The sequence below is a fragment of the Xiphophorus maculatus genome, chromosome 2, assembly GCF_002775205.1.
Source record: "Xiphophorus maculatus strain JP 163 A chromosome 2, X_maculatus-5.0-male, whole genome shotgun sequence".
Lineage (NCBI taxonomy): Eukaryota > Metazoa > Chordata > Actinopteri > Cyprinodontiformes > Poeciliidae > Xiphophorus > Xiphophorus maculatus.
In genome coordinates, this window is record NC_036444.1 from 1,539,756 (window position 1) to 1,557,670 (window position 17,915).

The 17,915-nt window shown below is 41.4% G+C and overlaps 1 protein-coding gene across 3 annotated transcripts in view; it reads right to left on the bottom strand.

The window, feature by feature from the left end:
• The window catches only part of LOC102225945 (protein bicaudal D homolog 1-like), a 37,016-nt gene that overhangs the window by 5,824 nt on the left and 13,277 nt on the right, over positions 1 to 17,915 (bottom strand). For all 3 annotated transcript variants that reach the window (XM_014471840.2, XM_014471837.2, XM_005795861.2), the window contains exons 6-11: positions 9,551 to 9,763; positions 5,570 to 5,722; positions 4,176 to 4,667; positions 2,181 to 2,573; positions 1,013 to 1,795; positions 72 to 223 (exon numbers count right to left, since the gene is read on the bottom strand). In XM_014471840.2, coding sequence (XP_014327326.2) covers positions 72 to 223; positions 1,013 to 1,795; positions 2,181 to 2,573; positions 4,176 to 4,667; positions 5,570 to 5,722; positions 9,551 to 9,763 — 2,186 coding nt within the window. The remainder of the gene's footprint in view (positions 1 to 71; positions 224 to 1,012; positions 1,796 to 2,180; positions 2,574 to 4,175; positions 4,668 to 5,569; positions 5,723 to 9,550; positions 9,764 to 17,915) is intronic.

The window sequence follows — 17,915 nt, forward strand, 5'->3', positions numbered from 1 at the left end:
GACAGACAGAAGGTGAGGAGGTTTGGTCCCTGCAGACCAGGGGAAGCCATTCCTCTGCTGGAGTTCCTCACCTCGTGGCGAACATGGCTCTGAGAGAGGAGAAGGTGGCAGCGTCTTCCTTCAGAGCCTTCAGTTCGTTCCTCAGCTTCATCATGGTCTCCGTCACCACTGACTTTTCATTCTCATACTTGCTCTTCAGGTTAGCCAGGGCATTTTCTGCTGTCTGCAAGAACAAATATTTATAAATTTCACTGATTGAATTCATTAATTCTAATTGTTTTGCAAACATTCAGCTGTGCAAACGGCTGGGTGGACGTAGCCCCGCCTTCAAGGTGCAGCTCCTCCTCAGAGCTGCAGGTTCTGAGCTTCTGCCTCACAGAGCAGCTCTGCTTCACTCAGCTCCTTCAGACTAGCCAGCAGCAATTAGCAAACACATGGTTACTCATTAAAGGAGCCACTTCTCAGTGAAATGCTGGTAAAAATGTTGGGTTAATAGAGGAGCCATTTTGGGATGACTTCCTGAAGACAGAGTTTCAGAAAGAGCAGGAGTTTTTAAAGAGACAGAGGCCCAATTTCAAGTCACATTTTTTAAAGTCATATTTCATATGGAAAGCATTTGTATAACAACTGAAGGTAATTATGCTATAAAATGGAACTATGTCCCTGAAAACATCATCTGGAACAAACTTCCAGAAAACAGCAAAACAGCTGAAACACTGAGTTTGTTTTGATTGAGACTAAAACCCACATGTTCAGTTACTTTTGAATCATAATAAATGGAACATTGATCAACATAATTGATGTTTATTGATGATTTTAACAATGATGCTGTACAAAATACAATGTCTGTTACTGTTTTTTTGATTGTTGATTGTATGATGTTTTCAGCACTTGACCTGCATGTTGCAGAAATGTGCTTTGATTTACAATACAACCACTTAAAAAAAATGACAAGTCTTTTTAATAGCTATTCATAAAAAAATGTTTAGCTTTACTAAATGAAGGATTTTACCTGTTTATTGGCCTTGAGGACGAGCCGCAGCGTGGCGATCTGCTCCCTCTTGGTGCTGAGCAGCGACTTGAGCTTCAGGATTTCCTCCATGCACGACTCCTTGTCCTTGTCCAGCATGGTGGCCATCTCCCTGGCTGCAGCTCTCTGCCGGGACAGCTGCAGCGAGCGGTCCACGGCCCGCTGCAGATGCTTGATCTGGTCTCGGATGATGGCGTTCAGGTTGTAGATGTTCATGGGCTCCCTCCGCAGGTCGCCGCCCGCGTCCGACGGCACCGGAGACGGGCAGCGGGATATGCTGATGGAGGGCGACCCGCTGACGTTGTGGAGGGGGCTGCTGTGGCAGGACGACGAGTCCGTCACGTTGCCCGCCGTGTTGCCCACCATGTTGCCCGCTGCGTTGCTGTGGTGGGCGTCTCTGGACGGGGAGTCCATTGGGCTGCGCAGGGAGTCGGGCGAGCAGGCCGCGGATGCGGCGGCAAGGCGGCGCGCCAGGCGGGGAGACAGGAGCGCCCGTGGATCCTCAGGGCCCTTCAGGCTGCCGCTGCGTGTGGTGCGGCTCTGCCGGTAGTAATCCAGCATGACGCGGTTGGGCGTCTCGTTGTTGCAGAGGCAGACGTGGTGGTAGAGCTGCGCCAGCTCCTCGCTGAAGGTCACCAGCTCGTCCTGCGCTGCGTTCAGCATGCTCTGGCTCTCCGTCGCCGTGTTTGATGCGGCGCGCAGCTCGGCCTCCAGGCCAGCCACGCGCTCCCGGCTCTCACGGTAGCTCCGCTCCAAATGGGAAACCTGAGTTTAATTAAGAAATTGGTGAGATTATGGTAACACCAGAATGGTAATTGTATATATGCTTTACGGCTTCAACTATTGATTATTTTAGTAATCGACTTTTCTGACCATTAACCAAATAAAACTGGCACATTGTCCAGCCTGTCAGGAATGCTAAAGTTAGCTAACACAGCCACTGATGATGGCGGATAAACAGTTTTCCTTAATGGGAAGTCTACCAATACAACATTTAGCAGGGAGTACAGGAGGCAATTGACAGCGCTAAGCCCCTCCTTCTGGCTCTGATTGGTTGTTTTTGGTGCATTTCTTCAGACAGCTCAGCTCAAGCAGAAGTGGAGAATATTTGATCAGATGAAGAAGTCAGTTTGTGTCTGAGGTAGCGAACCTGCTCAGTCAGCGCCTGGACCCGGTCGTCGTTGTGGCGGTCTCCCTGGCCCTCCACCGCCTGGTTGTACTTCTCCTTTAAGGCTTTGAGCTCGGCCTTCAGGTCGATCACCTCCGTCACCGCCACCTTGTACTTACACTCCAGGATCTCAAACCCGTGGATGTCAGGGTCGAGGCGGCCGTTGGACGACGGCGACGGGGAGCCGCCGTCTGGCTTCTCGCTCTCCTGCGGGTCGTCCAGCTCCTTGTCGGCGTTCAGGTGTTTGAGGGCGTTGACGTGTTCAGTGAGGCGATGGACGCGCTCGTTCTGCTCCGTCAGGGCGCCCTGCGTGTGCTGCAGCTGGGTCTGCGACTCCTGCAGGGTCATCAGCAGACCCGCCTTCTCACGCTCCACCTGCAGGACGGAGGTGGAGAAGGAAAAGTTATAACTTCTAAAATGCTAAAAATGTGTAACAATAAATAATTTGTTGCACTACCTGAAATATTGACTGCAGTTCTTTGTTTTTACTTTTTTATTTACCTTGTTTGTCACGGCTACACTTATCTTGTTCAATGAATTACTTCCTTACTGTTTTGCTGTTTATTTACACAGAGGCAATGTACAGCATTTCATAATTTTTAAAAGGAGAGATGTGTAGTTATGCTAACTTCCACCTGCAGTTACTGGACAGGTTGATGTACGACGGCGTGATGGGGCCGTTGTGGACAAAAGAAGGAATAAATTTACAACAAAAAACTCTGAAATTTTTAGATAAACTTCAGAAATTGTCTAGAAAAAATTGGAAATTTTTCGGTACAAAAAGTCAAAAATGTGCAAGAATAATTTCCAACATTTTTTGATTCATCTCAGAAAAAAACGTGAACATTTCTGAGCTCGAAACGTCGTTTTTCACATTTGAATTTCCAAAAGTTAAAAATTGTCTATCTAAACCTTTTCCAGAAAATACGTCAAATTAATCTCAAAATTTCTTCTAGCAAATGTTTAACTTTTCTAGCTTGGAAATTTTTTTTCAAGAAATTTTCTGAGAGCAATTTTATAGAGCCCCCCGGGAGACCTGGGGAAGTTTTTTCTTATGCGTTCCCTCACAATAAGGTTTGGTTTCCCTCATAATAAGTTTTGCGTTCCCTCACAATATGCTTACCGCAATATTTGCTGGTCTATTATACATACAGTGTAATGTCAATTTAAAATTTGACATTAGACAACATTAAATTTTCATTTTAAACAGTGAAAACATGTTTATTCTTAACTATCTGTTGCAAAAAACTGATTGAAAATCGATTTATTCACTGTATGTTTATGTCTGTTTGTGTTGAGAAGGACATAAAAACGACCCTAAAAAAAGACACAATCAAAACTGTCAAATGACTCATAACTGATAATAACTCAGAAATTGTCCAAATAGTTTGGATGTATTTTTTTCTCTTTCCTATGGAAAGTTTATGTTTAAATCACAGGTTTGTGGTGCATTTCCATTCTAAAGAAAAAGATATAAAACTTCAGTTATTTCACGACATATTAAGATACATGGAAAAACCTCATGAAAACCTTATAAAATAGCAGATTTCCCCCGTAAGAAAGGCTTACAGTATTCAATTATGAACTGATTATTAAGTTATTGCGAGAGAACGCAAAAGAAAAAAAATTGTGTACAATCTCAAAATTTGTTTGTTTTCTAACAAATTTTTTACTTTTGGAGCTCAGAAATTTCCAGTTTTTTTAGACTATTTCTGAGATTAATCTCCAAATCTCTGAGTTTTTCTACTAATTTTACTCGTCTTTTTTGTCCTAAAGGCCCCAATAAACCGTCAAATTGATGTAATCAAGTATGACCTATCAGATTATGAATTGGTGAAAAGCCAGATTAGTTATTCTATCAGCTTGTTGTCTAAAAACTGGACTACAACATTTAAAATGATGAACTCATGTCTCTCTGATCTGCTGCTGATTTCTCCGCCTCAGCAAAACTCCATCATTTAAAGTCACATGACTCACCTGCAGCAGCTGCTGCTTCAGCTTCTGCATCTCGGACAAGTTGAGCTCACTGAACAGGTCCGGCACCAGGCCGTCCGCCTTCCTGCCGGCGCGGTAATCCCCGCTGGCCTTGGCCAGGACGGGGCTGTGGTGCAGGTGGCCGTTGCAGCGGTTGCTGTCCTCCATGTTGCCGTTGGCAGCAGGGATGGCGCCGCCGTTGGGAACGTTGCCGCTGCCGGTCTCCTCGGAGAACTTGAGGCCCTCGACGCCGGTGACGGTGAGCGCCAGGTGGGCCCCGGCCCCGTACACGCTGTCGCTCAGGCTGATGTGGTGAGCCAGCTCCTTCCTCAGGTTGTTCTTCTGCTCGCGCTCCGTCTTCAGGGCGTCCAGCGCTTCCTCCAGCTGTCCCTCAGAGATGTCCTTCAGACGCAGAGCGTCCTCCAGCTGGCTGTTGAGGAGGACCGTCTCCTCCTCCAGGACTTTGATTTCGTGTTTCAGCCCCTCATACTCCACCTGCGGCGCAGCAGGAAGGATAACAGTCACTCAACTGGTCTCACTGGTGGGTTCCCAGTCACTCTGACCACAAATTAGTTTTCTACCTTTGTGTCAAAATTTTAGATTTCCTAGAAATAAAAACTTCAAAAGTCTCACAAAAATATAATTACAGAAAATCACATTGAATTTAATAAAATCCCTCCTGGATGGATGGATGGATGGATGGATGGATGGATGGATGGATGATGGATGAATAGATGAATGGCTGGATGGATGGATGAATGGATGGATGGATGATGGATGAATAGATGAATGGCTGGATGGATGAATGGATGGATGGATGGATGAATAGATGAATGGATGGATGGATGAACAGATGGATGGATGGATGGATGAACAGATGGATGGATGGATGGATGGATGGATGGATGGATGAACAGATGGATGGATGAACAGATGGATGGATGGTTTTCCAAACTTATCCAGATGTAAAATTCTCATAACTTCCAGAATTTTCCAGCCTGAACAGAAACTTGAGGAACCAGTTTCTCTAAGTTTGTGCTTTTATTCTGAAATCTGAATGAATTTTGTTTCCTGTTGAATTAACCCCTGACACACCGGACAGTGTCGACCTCAGGACTTCAACATAAAAGCATGTGTTAGACAGAAAGGATGTGGTCCAGGTGGAGGATCAGCGCTGGGCTGAAGCTGCAGAACCGTCAGCAGAAAGAGACCAGAGGAACTAAAACAAAGCAGCTGCTTCTTCTCCAAACTGATGACCAGTCAGCCAGGATCATATTTCCTCGTGGCGGGTAAAGTGAGAATGCATACATGTCATGAGTGGGTGAAAAGTAACACCGTAATGACGTGCAAACTCTAACCCAATAGGAGAACAAAGTGTTGATGATCATCTTTGTGACCTGGCTCTGCTTGAGTGTGGAGACCAGCTTCTGCAGGGTGATGTTCTCCTCCTCCAGCTCGCTGTAGTCCTGGAGGAGACGCGTCTCCCTGAACTTATACTCCTTGATCTCCTCCCTCATCCTGCTGCGCTGCAGGTCCAGCATCTCGTTGCTCTGCAGGAGAACCGGAACCAGAACGAGAGAGGAAGGCAGAGACAGAGGAGGGACAGAAGAGACAGTTTAATAGTCAATACCTGATTAAGAACCTGAGTGAAGTTCAAATGATGCACAAATGACATTTTTTACTACACAAACACAAACGACACCAATTTTGTTAGATTTGTTTAATATGGAGGGGCTGGTTGAACTTTTAACCTTTGAACTTTCATTATCTTCAAAGTAAAAGCAGCACAAACGAAACATTTTACTGCACAAATGTTTGACAGCAATAGTGTCTGATTTGAAGAAGGTGGGAGGAAAACTTCACTCAGCTCCGACAGAAGAGTGAAGGAATACAAACTTTACAAAAAACTACATTTCCAGACGTGTTGTTAGTGGAGGGCGACATGGACTTAAACTTTTATCACAATATTTTTCCGCACTGTTGAGATAACAATAAAAGTTAAGATAAAAACAATTTATTTCTTTTTTTCTCTAGTAACTCTACAACTGTGACTGTAGCTGGACATCAGCTGATTATGCATTGAGTAAATAATTGAGCAATTTGACATTTCAAAAATAAATTCGCCTAATGGAAACACGCTAATTAAAAAACTCACGTTTTTCGATAAATAGTTTAGGCACTAGAAGGAGGGTGTCTATTTCACAAAACTGCGATGGAAACAATTTTTTTTTGTTTCCATCACATGATCAACAACCGGATGTTGCCGCTGGCGCAATCCACGAAGAAGAAAATGACAGGAAGTAGTTCAATTATTGTGGTTTTTAATGACGTGAACAAACTTATTCCATTAACCATTAACTTATTTAATAGAAATACCACAATTGTGAAATTGTGTTTTTTCGACATTAGCGGAATATAAGGTTTGCCCACATTTATAATGGAAAGGCAGCTTGTGTGTCACAGCAATTATAGTCCCACAGAAACAAAACATTCCCATTTGTAATGGACACCAGCCACGTAAAGAAATGTGATCTGTATTATCACTAAACTGCACACAGTATTTTAAAATATATTGGTATTTATTTATGTTTTTGGACAAACTGTGGAGAAAATATTAGAACTACCAATCTGACAAAAAGACAGATGGAGGAATAAACCAGTTGGGAGTGAGAATGTGTTGAATAAACACATAATTAATTGGAATTTATTGTGACAATAATACATCAAAAATAATACAACACATTTATCACAATAAAAGCCCACCCCTACTACCCTAGAGAAATCATAAAAGCACATTACCTAAACACTCTTTTATCTGTAGATAAAGAATTAAAGCTGAAAGCAGCAGATTCATTTTTACTGAAAAATGGCTGAACATGTATTCTAACATGCAACTTTTGATAGATTTTATGTAAAGAAAAGAAAAGCAAAAAATAACAAACTTTTTCCAGAATATGTGAGCATCTGTTCCCTGTTTTTGCCGCAGAGCTGCCTGCAGCTCCCCTGCAGCCTCTGTGCATAAAGTTAGGCAGAAATGCTGACCCAAAGACAGAGTGAGGAGCCCTGAAGACATTTACAGCGCAGAGACCTGATTAAAAAATCCATAATGTCTATGTATCTACAGAAACCAGAAGTTTACATACACCAAATCAAACACGTTTAAATCAAACTTCTCCTGTTTCAGGCCAGTTAGAAGCAACAAAAATATTTCCATTTATTAAATACCAAAACATTGAACTAGTTGACCTGAAGCCGTTTCTAACCTGCATGTTGAGGCTCATCGTCCAGCTGCAGGTTTAACTTCCTGGTTGGTGTATTTAGATGTTCCTTAAATATTTCTGAGAATGTTTTTTCCTCATAATGCCATCTATTTTATGAAGTGGACCAGTTTGAAAAACAGCCCCACAGCATGATGCTTCCACTAAACTAAAACCAAAGGAGCAAAGCAGAGCAGAGCAGCTTCAACATCTGCAATGAGAAAGTTGATCAAGTTTAGCTTCACATGATGTGGCTGACAGTCGTCTCCCGCTGCAGGTTCATTCACAGAACGAGGGGAAAAATCTGGGTAGAGGAAACTGCGGCGGTTGTTGGCAGCAGTTGTTCTGATCCATTTAGTGAATGAGTGAGGTGTGTTTAATGGGAGCAGCCCAGTTCGCCCAGTCGCTGCACAGTGCCGAGCTCAGGGCATTTCACTGATTCCCAGCTTAGCACCGGATTTGCCCCCCACAATGGGGTCGTTGCCGTGGCGTCTGACCCCAGCTTGAACTCCTGAGCCCCCCCACGCCGCGCCTGCACGCATCATGTTTCCTCTGTGACAAAGGTTGGAACGTTTGTCTGCGTGACCTCTTGACCTTTGGCAACTTTTTGACCCATTTAGTTTAACAAAGATCTGATGGTATAAAGTTTGTTTTAACATGAAACACAAACACATATAAAATATGTAAAATATATAAAATCAAAAGGAAGATTTTTGTCCACTTTCAGCTACAATCAAATCGCTTTGCAACTAATGTTGATTTGAGTCTTTTTGCTCTACATAAAAAACACGTTGAATACTTTAAACTTCCCTCCAGTGGAACGTCAATTTGTGGACAGTGATGGTAAAAAGTAAGTACACCTCATAAGTTATAGACTTTTAGAGACAGAGTGAATATCCAGGGATGTTTGAGGCGAACTCGGTTGGAGGGCCAGGTCCAAGCTGGGGTTATAGTTCAGGAATTTTGTGGAGTTTTTTTCAGCTATGAATGTTTAAAATATATCAATTAGAGTTTTTACTCATATGTCTTGGTAATTTAACAAATACATTGTGGTTCCTTCATTATTGTGAAAGAACTTTGCTTTTTGTTTGTATGCTAAAAACCATAAAAAATTTTTTCTGATTTCCTTTGCAGATCTTTTCAAAAATAAAATACCAAAACATCTAAATATACAATTTGATTAAAGAAATATGTGAGAATTTTAAATCATGATGTTGTAAAAATTAAAAAAGGAATATTTAGCGTTTTTTTTTTTGGAGAAAATATTTTCATGTTGTTTACAGAAAGAAAAGTTAAACTATATTTAGATCAACTAAAATATGTAAAATATTTTCCTTAAGTGATTATTTACATTTTATTCTAATTAATTAAAAATCAGGTTAATATGTAAGCAGCGCTTGTTCAGATGATTTTAGTAAAACAAACATCTACAGCAGTGATTCGGTTATAAATACTTAGTAGTTAGTTTCAAAATAAATATTTAGCTTCAAACTAACAAAATATTCTTCTTGTTTCTTTTCCTCTTTACATTTCAGCTTCAAACATAATATTAATCATTTTAATGGCAATACAGACGTTTACAGATGGATCTACAGCAACAACAGCGTCCGCTCAACAGCAGGAGTTTATGTAGAGTTTGGCCAAGCTTTTATTTTGATAGTCCACTTCCAGTCATCAGTCATCATTCAGTAAATTTGAATTTTGGATTTTTTTTTAGCTCTCAGCTAAATATTTAGTTTAGAGCTAAACGTTTAGCTTTTAACAAAATATTTTTGTACTAACTAAATAATTAGTTTGAAACTGGGACATTTACAATAATTAAATAAGATGATAAAAATATGACTTTGAGAAATTAGCCCATATTTTTTCTCTTATGACCGACTAAATAATCCAAATTATTGCTGTTAATTTTCTACTGTGTGCCTGAACCTGCCAAAGGTTTGCACCTGAGTGAAGTTGCCTCCCTTCACCAAACTGTGTCAAACGTTTGTTCTGCAAAAATATTCATTTGTGCCGCCATCATTTAAAAAATATCAATAAATGTTTCCAGAGGTCATGAAAGGTCAACCAGCTACGTCACAGTCACAAAATGAAAATAAATCTGCCGTTAGTCCAGCTCACCTCTCGCAGCTCCTGCAGAAGCGCGTTGAGCCTCTCGTTCTCCGCCTGAGCGTTGGACGTCACCGAGCGGCTCAGCGTCACCTCCGTCTGCAGCTCCAGCAGCCGGCCCATGTAATACGCCTCCTTGGAGGCTGACTCCTGCAGCAGCGTCTCCTCAATGGTCTCTCCATCCTCTGCCACCTTGCGCTGGTTGGTGTAGGCCTGACCGAACGCCTGGAGAGAGAGAAACCACATGATGGACCTGCAGCTCCGCCTGGCCGCCAGGTGAAACTGGGGTCGTCGCCAACATGGGCGACCTGTTGGGCCGTCCATGGCGGCTGATGTTTCACTGATCAATAGATACACTGTTCCCATTTTCCTGACACAGGTTTTCACATCACTGGACGCTGACTGAAGGCGCCGAGGCTTGATTGAAGAAACCAAAGCAGGCACCAACAGAACAAATGGAGCCAATCATGGAGGCGCCGCTTCGTCAATAAAACGAACAGAGACTCAGACGGAGCTGAAAATCCGCCGCCGTCAAGTCGTCCCACACAAACGCCGACTAGAAATGATCGAGAGGAAAGTAGAGGAAGGCCCAACTTAATCCATCATCTTCATTAACTGACCTCAGAGATGATCAATGCAGCAGCAGCAGCAGCAGTTTGAAAACCTTCCAAACAAACTAAGCAAAACTAATAGTTTTAATTCATTTTTAATGATGAAATTTTAATTCATGAATGTGTCTGTTTTCTCTGTAAATAGTTACATGATAAATGAAGAAAATTAAATATGGTACTTACTATATATAAAAAAACATTTTAGTAAATGAAAGTTAAAAATGTGAAGTCTGTAGTAAGATACATTTATTCTTAAAAACAAAAATGTATTTCCATCAAAACCACTTTCCCATCAAAATCAACCATTCTATCTTTCTTAAAATTAAAGAATCAAAAATAAATAAATTATTTTTTCAGCATTTATACAATAAATTAATGTGTTTTAACTCGTACGCATAATAAAGAAAGACTGATTAAATGATCCAAACCAAAAATCTCAAACCAGCACCAGATGAGTAATACAAACAAACACACACAGCAGGTTTTATGTGCTAAAAATAACAAAACTAAAACCTAAAACATAAATAAACTATTTATCCTCCTTCATCCTAAGAATGTTTTCTGACTGCAGTCAGACGTTCATGAGTAGAAAATGGATTTCTCTGTGAAGCAGCAGCCTGGTGGTTCGATACACTCGGACCCCTCCCCTGTTCTCAGCGCCTCAGCAGAACCGGGCCGTGGTGCCGCTGGCCTCAATCAATCAATGCGGCTTCGTCTGGAGTTTTTTATGCTCAAAATTAACACATGATGTAAAACTGTAAACAATTCAAGGTCAGAAATACTAGAAGGCTTTAAGGTGCAGGTTCTGACTAATCAGGCAGCCTACATGATAAACAGAGAAAAATGTACAAAGATTATAACTAAACCCCTCCTTCCAAAAAACGTCCTCTTCTCTGTTCACTATGAATAATTTATGATATATGAGTTTCCATTATTTTCCATTAGACATGAATCCACTATCTGATTTTTTTCCTCCCACAACGGATCAGTTTTCTGTTTCGCTTTTGTTCAAGAAATCTGAATTATTCATGTTGGAGAATATTTTTCTCTTATTCAGTGAATGTTTAGTCACTAAAGTGACTATAAATTATTTCTCCACACTGTTGGAAATGAATGGATGGCATTGCAGGTGTCATGATGTCAGACAGGATCAGTTGAGGAATTTCTCTGTTTAACTTTGTGAATCAGAAAGCAGCTCAAAATCTGCTTTTAGTATTCACTCACATCATCGTAGTCTGATATCACAATTTTTTGATGAAAGCAAAAACTGAAGAAATCTCTAAATATTACGCTGAAGCAGACCACTAGGGGGCTCCACTCACAGCCACAGGACAGGATGTTTGTATGGAAGTTTATAAAACAGTCAAGTAAATTAGCGCGTTAGAATTTATCTGGAAAATTAATTTAGAGGAAGCAAGTGTGATAAACAGTTTCCAATTTAGCAAAAACGCTAAAGCGAGAATGTATGTGATTAGCACATAGCTAACGTGTCCCCAACTGAGCAGCTGAATATTCTGAATACCCTAAAAATCTGGATCAGGACATGTCCAGGTTTAGACTCATGCAGTCAGAGGTTGACGTCCCCACAGCACATTTAACTTCAACAGAACATTTTATTTTGCCTGTGAAACACAAAGTTAGAGTTAGCATACGAAATAAGTGTGAGTAATAATCAGTCAACTGAAACAAATGCAAACACAGAACATCCAAGCCTTCAGGCATAAACAACCTGCTCAACGTCCACTTCTAATGAGTAAAATCCAGTGATGCACAAACAGTAGCTCGATTATTATTATTATTATTATTATTATTATTATTATTAGTCTGTTCTCCAGTTTTTTCTCTTTTCCTTCAGGTTGTCTCGCCCGTCTCCCTGCTGTCCTCCCTCGCTCTCCTGAGAGCAGCGATGTGGTTGCAGTGAAGGACTTGATTAAAAAAGGAACAGCATGTGAACAATAAAAAAAGCTCTGCTGATTAATTCAAAGCACAGGGAAACTGAACGAGCCGGATTCCCACATCGGACGAGAACAAAACAGCCGAGGCCAGGAGGTGGGACACGAGAAATCTGGCAGAAGAGGAAGGAGAGGAAGGAAAGGAAGGAGAGGAAGGAAAGGAAGGAGAAAAAGGAGAGGAAGGAGAGGAAGGAGAAAAAGGAGAGGAAGGAGAGGAAGGAGAGGAAGGAGAGGAAGGAGAAGAAAGAGAGGAAGGAGAGGAAGGAGAGGAAAGAGAGGAAGGAGAGGAAGGAGAGGAAAGAGAGGAAGGAAAGGAAGGAGAAAAAGGAGAGGAAGGAGAGGAAGGAGAGGAAGGAGAAAAAGGAGAGGAAGGAGAGGAAGGAGAGGAAGGAGAAAAAGGAGAGGAAGGAGAGGAAGGAGAGGAAGGAGAGGAAGGAGAGGAAGGAGAAAAAGGAGAGGAAGGAGAGGAAGGAGAGGAAGGAGAAAAAGGAGAGGAAGGAGAGGAAGGAGAGGACATCGCAGGACGGGTTGTGGGAGTTTCTGCTCCCTGCCAGGTTGGAAAGCAAACGGGAGAGATTTCACATGACTGCTGCTCCCACACAAATAAAGCAGCACTGAAGCAAAAGTAATGAGTGAAAGTTTTTTTTTTCAACAGATTTTCATTCAATTTTCTTAAATTTTGCTCTTAACTCAAACTGACTGGCTGGAAATGCAGAGATGGAGCCAAATGGAGACACAGAGAGACACGATGTCCCAGTTAGAGACAATGAATCAGGAGCCGCTCATCCAGAGAGGGTTCCTAACGAGCAGCAGATGGTTTTATAACAGGCCTTCTTCCTTCACGGACACACTTCCTGTCCACTTACAGACAATCACACAGAGTGGCAGTGATGGACGTGCAGCGCTGCTGACACATGAAGAGGCTCAGAAACTTCAGCTTCATGCAGAACAAACTGATGCTGGTTTGATGGTTAAATCAAACTTTTTTGGTTGAATGAGCTAGAGCTGAGCAGAGCTAGTTTAACACCTGATGATGAGACCATAACATGTTACTGTGGAATATTGTCTCTGTTTTCTGGACATTAAGCTGTTAGCATGTTAGCATGAGACTGAAGACAGTAATAGTCTTCAGTCAGAAGCCTTTTTAGATTTGTTACAACGTTGACTGCTACTGGAGGTCCTTCCTGCCCACAGCATCACCGTCCACAATGACTTAGACATTACAAAAACACAACAGCACTTCAGTATTTCCAGGTAGGTGGAATATGATCCATATCCAACTTTTTCACGGCAGTTTGAACGACTCAATTCTGTTTTTTTCCACTGCACAAAAATCCAAATGTCTCTGAATTTGCGCCACTTCCACTTTAGATCCAACTGTCCTGTATGTTGTCCTCTTGTTTATTCTTATAATTAAGTTTTATTCCCTGCAATAAATATCCATCAAATAAATTCTGCTTGCTCCATACCTGCATTTGGATCTTCTTACTTCACAACCAAACATGACTGGAAAAATGTAAATTTTAGTCATGCTAACTCTGTTTTCGGCTAACTTAAGATGGTAAAGATCATAATATATTCTTTTGTTCAACTCCAAATTGTCGTTCTGTTTGTGAAACAGTTTTCCTCGTATGTAAACTGTCTCATGCACACAGTGGGGCATCGATCAAAGCAGGAAAAGAAAAGAGTTTTATACTTTTAATTTCTCAATGCAAAATCAGAACTGCCAGTTTTACAAGCCTGGATAACAACATCTTTACTGTAAACTGTTATAGCTTTTCACCATTTTCATAAAACCGATTTAATCTTGGAGTTTCTCATTGAACACCTGTTCAGTTCTCTGCAAAGAAAAGCATTTAATGTATTCAGTCTTCAGGCATCTTCTGCCTTTTGTGCTTCAGTGTCCAGACAATAGAGTCCCAGGCTGTAGATATTCATCCCTGGGGCCAAACCAGGAGGAAGACGAGGAGGAGGAGGAACACTGCACCATGTTAGAGAAGAAGGAGGAGGATGAGGTTGAGGAGGAGGAGGAGGAGGAGGAGGAGGAGGAGGAGGAGGAGGAGGAGGAGGAACAGGGTGCGACCCTGAAATCTCTCCCATTGTGTTGCAGCCCATAATGAGGAGTCAGGGGACAGCTTTAGGGTGTGAAATCCTGTATTTTCTGGGAGTGAGCGTGCAACAGAAATCTTTTTGCACACGCAGCATTAAGGGATGGCTTAATCTGCGATGCATACTGGAACAGGAAGTTTACTTGTTATTAGAAATGTAAAGACAGGAAGGGATTTACAGCAGATTTGATCAGATTTTCATGGTCAGGGCTTAGTGCAGCGGCTGCAGTTACAGTTTCAGTGCAGGAATGCAGACACAACCAGTGTTTTTCAGTTCAAATTAAGGATTTTATTCCCACAGTCTAATATCCTCATGACTGATTACTATGAAAATGAAAAATTATAACCAGAATTTCATGCAAGGGACCCAAACTACAGCAGGAACCGTGGAACATTTCCTGAGATCCATTTCTGTGTTTAAAGTAAAACAGAATTATAAGGATTTGACTGGAGGCAGGTCATCATCACAGGTCCAGCAGACAGGAAGCTGCTGCACTCAGTTTTCCTCTGACGGTCACCCATTCAGCACAATCACTCAGTTAAAACAAATTCAGACTTGGTCTTAAACAAATGAAGCATATCCCATATCTGAACTCAATGCTCCCATGGTTTCCTTAGACAGAAACTTTTAAAACTAATTTGTATAATAAACTGAGCTTAATGCACTGATTGATTACTAGGATCAATCGGAATCATGTGTCATTGAATTGAACTGATTTTTTTCAACATTTGTTGTGAATTGGTGCTATATGAATAAACTGAATGGAAATGATAAAAAACCATCAGAAATCCTCCTCATTAATAACTGTGACCACGACTGGTGTCAATTTTTAAGGGCCCAAAAAAACTAGAAGGAAGAAAACTGTCAGTAAAATGTGGGTAAGTTATGATTATTATTATTATGATTATTATTATTATTCATGTTTTCCTAATAAAAGCTGGAAGTGACACCAGTTGCTGATCTCAGACAGATAAAAACAAGATTTTTCTTTCGTTTTGTCAGTGATGGATGAAAATGTAAAAGTACCATCACATCACCGTATGATAACCGTTGTGTCGCTTTTCCAGCTCTTATCTTTACAACACAGCAAATATCATTTAATTAAAAGCAAAACCAATCAACTCATAAAGGACGTAAAAAGACACGTCCACAGGAAGACCAGATGGACGTCCAGCCAGGGACACCAGGGCTTTCAGAACCATGGAGAGAGACGACCAGGACTGCTGAGAGACAGAGGGTATGTGTGGGTTTGTGTGGGGGGGTGTGCGCACGCGTGTGTACACAGGGGGATGAGCAGCACCACACAGAGGGTGACTGGCAGCGCTAAGACCCTCCTCCTGGATCTGATTGGCTGTTTTCAGTTGGTGCTGGGAAAAGGCAGTCAGCTTGATTTTTTCAGATTATCTGTCTCATAATAAATTGTCATGACAGTATGCATAACAAATATGCACAAATATTTTTAATAAAATTTACATTCTGCAGCTTTAATGCAGCTGCAGTTATTGAGCATATTAGCTGCAGATCATGCAGCCGAACAACATCCATGAAAATATGAAAATAAAACTCATAATTCAGTAAACGCAGGAAAATCACTAAATATTAATAATATATTTCATTGCATCTCATCCAAGCATTTTAATTTGGTTTATCTGTTCATTCTGAGTAGGAAGTCTCTGTTGACGGCTACAGAGTGAGTTGCAGTTTTCCATGATGGGTCTGTGATGAGGCGGATGGAGCCATATTTAGCCTCTAACAAGGACGCAGAAATGTCGCCATCAGCTTCAGGAACCAGGAAAAGTGCCAAGTCAAGAGATGTGAGGCCTGTAAGCGAACATGTCGCCAGCAGGCAGGGGAAGCTGAGTGATCACGGCTGCACATCCACAGAAACAGCAGAAATTTTTAATGTCCACGTTGGCTTTGTCCGATTTTATTAAATATAATCAATAAGTCCAGCTTTAAAGGAGATTGAGGCCTGCTCCTCACCTGAATCAGCAGAGGTGTTTACAGTTTATTTGTGAGAAACTGGCGCGTCGCGCTGCACAATGACAATCCTGTAGTTTCATTTCCCCGCCTGCAACGAAGCTTTACAGCAGAAACATGGAGCTGAGATGAAGCTTTCAGGGATAATAATGGAGGGAAAGGGGATCTGACGCCTGCTTCCCTCTGATTATGCTGACAAAATAAAATAATCCATAATTTATTACAGATTACCAGCAGGAGAAAAAAACTAACATGCTTTATATTGAATAATTCCCAGACAACAGAATGGGGACAACACCGCCTGTGGGATGCTCTGCTTCAAAACGTCCCAGAATCCTTCATTCAACTTCCAATTTTATTTTCCAGTTTCCTGATTTAAATCTGGGAATTCAGGCAAAACAAAACCGATACGATCAAATCAAACTGTGAAATATTTACAGCAGCGGCTGTGTCATTAATTAATGAGTCCAGTTTATTGATGAGGTGGAGACGAGACGAATCCACCAGCCAATCAGACGACAGGCTGTGGACACACACACACACACGCCCCCATACCTAGACACACACACCCCCACACACCTAGACACACACACATACACACACACACACACACACACACACACACACACACACACACACACACACACACACACACACACACACACACACACACACACACACACACACACACACACTCTCTTGACTTGTGTCATTCACTTAAAGAGGCAGCGGCAGGAAGGAAGGAAGCTCAATGATTGGATGAACGTCTTCAGACCGACGGAGGAAACGAAGGAAAAATGATGGAAGGAAGAAAAGAGAAGGAAGAACTGGACTGAGAACTCACATCTGACCTTATTTTTTAGTGTAAAACAAAAACTATTCTCCCACATGCAAAAGCTTCACATTAAACATCCGAGGATTATAGTAAATATTAATTTTAAGAGATTACAGTGACATTACAGCCTCTGACTTCAGATTTAATGTCAGAAAACTGAAGAAAATGATACATGATTTAATTTTTTCTCCTTAAAAAAGCAGCTCAGTCTCAGCCAGATTAGATGCAGAACATTGTGGAAAACATTTCTTAAACTCTGCTGCAGATTTCCAACTGGATCTAAATGTAAAGCAGGGTCTTCAACCTGCGGCTCCGGAGCCACAAGTGGCTCTTTGAACCCTTCACAAAAAATGATAAAGAGCCAACTCATGTTTGTAATAACAGATTCGGGTTTCAGCAGTTTATTAGTTTTTTATGGAGTAATTGCATTGAATTGAACAGAATGAAAAGAAAAGTAATTTTCTTTTGCATCTATGTTTTTGTACTTAGGTTGGAAACTATACACTTTCTTTGCATCAATTTCCACAAAAGAAAATGTATCTTCGCACTTTTGGGCAAAAGTTTGAAGTTTTTGTTTAGGACCCTGGAAGGGGCTCGTATTTGGAGAATACCACCACAACAAAAGACACACCGCTGGCTTGACTAGCATGCGCTCAAAACAAACATCTCAAAGCCGCTGGATACAAATCAAGCCAAAGTTTTCAGAGTTTATTTGTGAAAAAAATAAAAACGAAATACTTTTTTTATTTCCCCTCCCAATTAGTAAGAAATGCAGCTGATTATCTGAAAGTCAAAGCTGAAGTTTTTTCATCATACTTGCTGCGTACAGAAACAGGAGAACAATAAAACTGCCTTAAATGATGTATGTCTGATTTTTGATTATTACCTGA